We start from the raw sequence: 7,599 nt of genomic DNA on the forward strand, positions 1-7,599 counted from the left end.
TGTACAAAATGTTATTTGGATAAAAGTTTAGGACCTGTATGATATAAATGTATAAAATATGTAATTTCATAAGAATTGTAAAAGAGTATGAATCCAAATGTTATTACCCCCGTCTTGAAAATGCAAGCTAGACCAGACGGTGTTGAGTTGTAGCGATCAGACATGCTATTGTTTTGATATCTAGTTTAACAGAATGAATTAAAATTTCTCACTCACTAAGATGGCGCGTGGATTGTAAGAACCAATAAAATGGAAGAAATTTGGATTCTTCAAGTGGTGTGTCTTTTTTTTTTTTTATAAAAAAAAAAAAACATAATGACTCCTTTTTTGTTCCAGTTGATCATGAAGTTAGGGCTTCTCGATTGGGTAAAGTTGACAACACACAGCAAATTGCTTAGGATTTTTTTTATCATTATTATTTTCCTGGGGATATATGTTATCTTATCCCAATCATAATCTCGATTATAGGTTTACCACCTCATATTTCTTATGCAAAATAATATCATATTGAAACTATTTCAAATGTTAATTTGTCACATTTGTTATATTGTGTTATTCATTGCCGTCGTGAATATGTAAGTATGAGGTACAACAATAGTACAAATTTACTACCGATTACAAAAAGAAATTTCAAAGTTTCATTCCTAGTGAGCACTCTCCTAAGTCCTAACCAACACTTCTTGATCCTTCAACTCTCACATGCACAATACTTATATTATCACTCAAAATGAGTCATTAGCCAAACAGTAATAATTTAACAAAATAAAATAGAGTGTATATGTTATCACTCTATTTTATTTATTAATTAACAAAAAAAGTATTAGTTCCATTATCTAATTGTTCTTCATGTTGAACCATCGTCCTAATGTGGAACCCCAAAATGGCCCCCAATTTTTAATTTACGAAATTCTATATGAACGAAAGTTAAACAAATTAAAATTGGGCAAACCGCTTAAAAATAAGGATGACAATAGACACCACCCGCTGTGGGTTTATCATTATTAAATCCGCACTGTAAAAAATATAAATTACCAAACCCACTCGCAACGGGTTTTTATTTTTTAAAGAATAAAAACTCATCTACTATGGGTTTTTACGGATTTTCTCATTTAAAATCACAAATTTAAAAATTTATTTTTAATAATTCATAAAAACTTAAATTATATAATTCAAATTATAATTTTATAACAATGACCTAAAAATTCCACATACAATACTCAATTTTAGATTTTATCAATGTAAATAAGAAATTAAAATTTCAACATTGAAACAAATACATAAAATATTTCTATTGTAAACAAATCATCATCACTAATATCAATGTCTTTCTCCATCTTTTAATCAATATACGAGTATTATCAATAAGTAAATTTTATACAACTACCATTAACAATTAATTAAACAATAAAAATTCAATTTTATTTAGTAATCATTAGGTTCAAGTCATTAGAGCAAAACAAATAAAATCAATCAAATTAAAATAAAATATCAATAATCTTAAACTTTAAAATTATAAAACTTCTACTTATTAAGAGTTTATTAGATATGGTACAATGAGATAAGTTAGGTTTAAAACTTATTTATTAGTAATATTTTTAATGTAATTTTATGATTGAAAATAAAAAATATAAATAATCAAAACAAAAATTTGGCCATGCGGGTTGGCGAATACCTACACTTGTGTCCGGTAGATTTTTTTTTTCTCAATATCATACCCACCCCCAACCTACAAGGGGTGTAAGTTAAAAATACTAAATTTACTGACAATTCACAAAATTACTCGCAGTGGGTGAGATTTTACAGGCGGATTTGATCGAAGAAATAAATGCCGATTGTTGCAAAATAGATGGACCTCTGCTTTTAAGTATAAACTACGTCTTTAAATTACAAAGAGCATCTCTTAAATTTGATCGAAGAAACAATGGCTTTGAGTATCGTCAAAGAAAGTGTTATCCGATCTTAGAAAACCTTCATAAGACAAATTCAAGAAGATCATAAATATTACATTCTTGTCATATATCAATGTCACCGTAGCACTATATATCACGTGAAGGATGTCATTTGTCGCATAAACCATCAAACAAAGGACTAGCAACAGGTGCAACATGATCGGCCCTTTTATCATCTAAAATTATTGTCGTTTTTTAATTCGAGAAGAAATATTGTCATATGGGTAGACAAGAAAATGACTTATTTTGTACCCATATGAAATTAAATGTGGGACAAAAAGTGCTTTTATATATAAAAAGGAATTAAATGTAGCATTAAATCTGGAAGGAGAAAGAGAGAAGCAGTTGCAAATGGGCACTGTGTCAGAATTCAGAAAGTACTTTTTTTTTTTTTGGGATGGGGTTGCTTGTTGTTAATGAGATTTTATTTACCTGATTTGAAAATTAAAATAGTATGGAGCAGTTCAAAGAAATTTCACTGCCGTTGTGCCAGATTACTTGCTTGCATGCAAATAAAAAGATCAACAAGAAAACAACAGAAGTTAATGATTAAATGAACAAGTAATTCAAAAAAGTTTGAAAAATTTCAGCTTTCCTACTCATAATTCTATTGAAATTTTCGGAAAGTTACCTTGGGATATATGGAGGCTGTCTAATGAATAGTTTTATTTTTGATAATAAAAAAAATTTCTTTCAAATTAATAATGATCATTTAACTCGATCGATAAGTCAAGTAGGTTATTATTATTATTTGTTTAATTAGCATGAAGAGTGATTCTAAAGCTTATTTGAACTGAATAGAAAAATCCTTTTAATATTATATTTTATCATATATGGAACATAATGCCTGCTAATCCAATGGGCAATGTGGTTGGTTTTTTTTCATACAGGACTCAATATTTTTATTTTTTTAAATAATTATAAGTGGAAGTAGGATTCGTTCTTATTTTTACACATTTCTAAATTATATTCAATTGACCTAAAGCTTATGTTAAATTTACATAATTTTTTTTTGCTTCTGTTAAAGACATTAAATCTTAAGTAGAGCAAGTTCAAACTTCAAGTATTAATAGAGAATTTATTTTAGATTTTTTTTTTTTCATTTATAGTTGTAGGGTAGTCTACATGAATTAAAATATAACAAGTTTCACAAATGTATTGATTTTTTTATATTTGATTAAAAGTCATTAACAGAAACATTTTGGGCCACTACACAGCCCTTTTAGCCCAAAAAACCCTTATAACCCAAAGCAGGATCCATACCTTCAATCTCCACAGCCCACATGATTAAACGGTCCAAATTCCATCTTTTGGGCTATCAGTTACGTGATCGCAACAGTCCATAAATTTCCAATTTTTTTTAATTGTTTATCCATTTGCAAATTCATCAAGTAATTAATTTCCCCGCTATAAATCTTTCCCAAACTGACACCGCACCAAGTCCCGCCACGTGAATAGGTGTCCCACAGGATGGGCCATCAAGTACGTGGCTGAATCTTCATGCAGATGGTGTCACTGCCACCCAGTATTTTATTTGTAAATTATCCGTTTTGCCCCTCTCCGCTTCTACTGAAAAGGGGGTTTAGAATTATCTCCCAAAAGCGGGGGAGAGAGAGGAAAAAGAAGAAAGGAAAATAAATGAGATCGAATCACAGCCGTTGATCAAATTAGTCAGAGTGAATCTCGACTCTACATCTCATCAGCGGCGCTTACTCCCCGCTCGGCCCGCCTTCCGGTTCCTGATCTCATTATTCTCCAGTGAGTTCTCTTATTTCGCGCCTTTTCAGTGATCCTGTTAACTTTACGTTTGTTTCCCGATGGAATTCGCAACATTTATCGCATTTCATAGTTTCAGTATTTGCAAAACCGCTATAACGGTTTTGATCCTATCTGATAATATCATTTGGAGCGTAAATTTGTAAAAATCGTACTTTTAGGTGTGTTTGCTGACACAACATGATTTATTTGAAGGTGAAAATCATGTTGAATGCCGTTTTGGTCTGCATTTTCGATGGTACTATGGATATATTTATAAAAAAACTGTTATTTTTTTTTGTTTGATTAATTGTTTGAACTGGATAATCGGTTTGTAATTATCTTTTTAATATTTTTTAAGAGCCGGGATAATTCTTTTTTAATGCCTGTCAGTTGCAATTAATTAATAAATTGTTTTAGTAAAAAATAGGTCGCTTATTACGGAAGTTGTTTTATTTAGGAGAAAAAGGGAACTTGGTTCTCTAATACGGGAATCTAGCCGTTCACAAAAGACGGCTTTCAAGTTGTCAAGATAAAGATTGCCATATGCTGCTGATATGAGTATTTATTTACTTGTTTGTCCACTTGTTTATTTAACTTCCAACGTTCCATGTGAATCCTTGTATTTTCTCTCACCAAAAGAGCAGCAGATTTTTGGAGGGTAAGTGTTGTTTGATCAACAGAAGCTTTTCTTGTCGCCCATTTCAAGTTAATGGGGGCACAAAATGTTTTTTTTGCCCTTCCTTTTTAATTGGGTGTCTGGCGATTCTTTTACCCATCAATTAGCCGGCATTTTCAGGTTGCTCCTCCGATGTAGCTGAATCGCTTAGTTTCTACACAAGAGAAATCTGTTTCAATGTGACAATCATGGAAGCAGATTGAAATTTACTATTATGACTGTTTGCAGCACAAACATTGCCCTACAATCATTGCCAGCATTTGGGTTTGGCGTCTGCTTGGGAGAAAAGCTCTCTGCTGTCGCCTTCTCTGCTGCTGGCTTTGAACTTTACAGCTTCTCCTTTTCCTTTCATGTCTCATAATTGGGACTGTCCTGTAAATGCCCAGATGGCTGTTGCAGCGTTTAGAGGTGGTATTAATAGGGAGCATGGTGGGAGTAAGAGAATGGAAAGCCAACACTCTGGAAAGAGGCGTGTGTTTGTTCAAACTGAGATGGGCTATGTTTTGGGCATGGAGTTAGATAGGAGTGACAATGCCCACACGGTGAAAAGGAAATTACAACTTGCCCTTGATGTGCCAACTGAGGAGAGGTCACTGATTTATGGGGATACAGTGCTAAAGAATGATCTCAGTTATGTTAGACATGATTCTCCACTTCTTCTTACCCGGAACTGTATGCACAGAAGTTCATCTACCCCATGCCTCTCACCCACTGGAAAGGATCTTCAGGAAAGAGATCTCAGTGGTCCAATTGAGATATTGGGATACTCAAATCACTTTTCCAGAGCAAAACAGCTGGTCAAGGAAATTGTTAAGGCAATGAAGAAGGGGATTGATCCAATTCCTGTCCATAGTGGGCTTGGAGGTGCATACTATTTCAGAAATTGTGCGGGTGAAAATGTTGCTATTGTGAAGCCAACAGATGAGGAGCCTTACGCCCCAAACAATCCAAAAGGTTTTGTTGGCAGTGCTCTTGGGCAGCCAGGCCTCAAACGTTCAGTTCGGGTTGGGGAGACAGGATTCAGAGAAGTAGCAGCTTACCTGCTTGACTATGATCACTTTGCCAATGTGCCCTGCACTGCCCTTGTGAAGGTCACACACGAGATCTTCAACATCAATAATGGAGTGAATGGAAATAAGATCCGCAAGAGAAAGCAGGTCAGCAAGATTGCATCATTGCAGCAGTTCATCCCTCATGATTTTGATGCAAGTGACCATGGGACTTCAAGCTTTCCAGTTGCTGCTGTGCACAGGATTGGGATCCTAGATATTCGGATTTTGAATACAGATAGACATGCTGGAAATCTCTTGGTCAAGAAGTTTGAAGGAACCGGGAGCTTTGGTCAAGTGGAGCTTGTACCCATCGATCATGGACTTTGCCTTCCTGAAAACTTGGAGGACCCATACTTTGAGTGGATTCATTGGGCACAGGCGTCAATTCCTTTCTCAGAGGATGAGCTTGAATATATTAATCAGCTTGACCCATTTGGGGATTCTGGAATGCTTAGATTGGAACTGCCCATGATCCGAGAGGCATGCCTCAGGGTTTTGGTTATTTGCACCATTTTCCTCAAGGAGGCAGCAGCTTTTGGTTTATGCCTTGCAGATATAGGTGAGATGATGAGCAGGGAATTTCGAGGCCATGCAGAGGCGCCAAGTGAGCTTGAGTTTATTTGTATTGAGGCTAGGAGATTATTAGAGGAGAGTAAACTGCTCTTTGATCATGTAAAAGCAGGAGATAATGAAGAATTTCAGTTTGAGATTGACTGTGAGGAACGGGAGTTTGATTTGACTTTGAATATGGAAGAGAAATTATCACCAAAATGTTTATCTTCCAGGTCAAAAGGTGTAAATGGTCAGAATTCACTTTACAGGCTGGAGGAGAGTGTGGAGGAGGAGGGAGAGAATGAAGGGAATGTGACTCCTTTATGTCTAGAGGATTCTGCTCCCCCTGTGTGGCACATGGGTCCATCTTTTTCAAAGCTGTCCATGTCTTTAAAAAACATCACTATCGGTGAAAAGAGTTGGCGACATGAGGGAACAATGCAGAAAAATGGCTATTTGGCTGGTACGTCATCTGGAAACATGAGTGTGCATGAGCAGCTACCAGCAAGCACTACTTTTGTGAAGCTGGCTGATATGAACGAAGAGGAGTGGGCTCAATACCTTGAGAAATTCCAGAAGTTGCTCTACCCAGCTTTTACTAATCATAAATCAGTGAGTGTAGGTCAGAGGCAGAAACAGAGGCTTGGAGCTTCATGCCAGTTTTAAGGAGTTAATATTACAGGTTATAGGAATCGGAACACTGAAATTTTATGATGTAGGGTCATGAAAGCCCCAGAAATGTAGGTGGCCCTATTCTATGTAGTCGGCTTAGTTGGTGATTTGGAGTTGCACTTGAATATATGGCTGCATTCAGATGATTATAGCTCCTACTTGTTGGCTGCTGATGGATGCACTGTGTTTTTATTTCCCTATGTTGCTTTCTTCCATTTCGTGATTTTCTGTTTTTCTAAATAACTTTGGCTTGGATTTCTCTGATACCCTAGTACAGTTGTGTTAACTTCAATAGAAATGAGAGTGAGGGAAATAAACTATGTGTACAATAATGTTATCTGCCTCAAAATGCAAACAGTCCCGGCTTGTATAAGTTTCTTTTGCAAAAAGATTTTAGTTGTCTTCCATAATAAAGTTTCATTGGCTTTCTAATTATGTATATGTTTGCTTCTATTTGCATATGTTCTTTAATCGTTATTAAGCTTCTTGGCAATGGCCTATTGCGTTACTACCAACTCTGTTAAGTTGTTTCTACAATGGATTGACAGAAGGAGATTGAAAAATGCCTGAGGCTCTTTGTATCATTTGACATAGATTTGAATAAAATTTTCTCCATTAAGTATGAACGCATGTTCTGCAGTTTTTTGCTTTTCTTAAGACATATTGGCCTGGAGGAGAGAGAAATGGTTGAAACTTACTTCCTAAACCAAATTAGATTTGAAACCTTGAAGCAGATTATGAGAAAAGAAACATTGGGGTGATTCAACACTCCTCGTGCCTCTCTTTCACTTCAGCCAACTTACTAAGCTCAACCTGTTGGTCTTCTATCCGGCTTACTGCTCGTGAAAATTCTCCATCAGCAAAAGACATAGTGTCTTGTTTAACAAGGTGTCTCTGTTTTATCTTTCGCAAGGCCTGTGTAACTTCTCCTATTGAAAGT

At 35.3% G+C, this 7,599-nt stretch overlaps 2 protein-coding genes across 5 annotated transcripts in view; one reads left to right on the top strand and one right to left on the bottom strand.

Moving 5' to 3' along the window:
- Nucleotides 1-3,487: 3,487 nt before the first annotated feature.
- Nucleotides 3,488-7,079, top strand: LOC18039733 (phosphatidylinositol 4-kinase gamma 5). Of its 4 annotated transcripts, XM_024182005.1 has the most exons (3): nucleotides 3,488-3,707; nucleotides 4,165-4,365; nucleotides 4,504-7,079. In XM_024182005.1, the coding sequence occupies exon 3, from the start codon at nucleotides 4,734-4,736 to the stop codon at nucleotides 6,651-6,653; it is 1,920 nt and encodes a 639-aa protein (XP_024037773.1). In that variant the 5' UTR covers nucleotides 3,488-3,707; nucleotides 4,165-4,365; nucleotides 4,504-4,733; the 3' UTR covers nucleotides 6,654-7,079. The 4 variants fall into 4 exon arrangements, with proteins under 4 accessions (XP_024037773.1, XP_006430968.1, XP_006430970.1 ...); XM_006430905.2 differs by lacking the exon at nucleotides 4,165-4,365 and having other exon boundaries at nucleotides 4,491-7,079; XM_006430907.2 differs by lacking the exon at nucleotides 4,165-4,365.
- Nucleotides 7,080-7,228: 149 nt separating this feature from the next.
- LOC18039195 (calcium/calmodulin-regulated receptor-like kinase 2) overlaps nucleotides 7,229-7,599 on the bottom strand; it is a 3,707-nt gene continuing 3,336 nt past the window's right edge. Inside the window, exon 9 of the mRNA XM_006430909.2 lies at nucleotides 7,229-7,597. Within this exon, the coding sequence (XP_006430972.2) occupies nucleotides 7,422-7,597 (176 nt within the window). The 3' untranslated portion in view covers nucleotides 7,229-7,421. The remainder of the gene's footprint in view (nucleotides 7,598-7,599) is intronic.

This window comes from Citrus clementina, unplaced genomic scaffold (assembly GCF_000493195.1).
Source record: "Citrus clementina cultivar Clemenules unplaced genomic scaffold, Citrus_clementina_v1.0 scaffold_6, whole genome shotgun sequence".
Lineage (NCBI taxonomy): Eukaryota > Viridiplantae > Streptophyta > Magnoliopsida > Sapindales > Rutaceae > Citrus > Citrus x clementina.

Coding starts and splice junctions, on each gene's coding strand:
- LOC18039733 (XM_024182005.1), top strand. CDS start 4,734: ATGTCTCATAATTGGGACTGTCCTGTAAATGCCCAGATGGCTGTTGCA.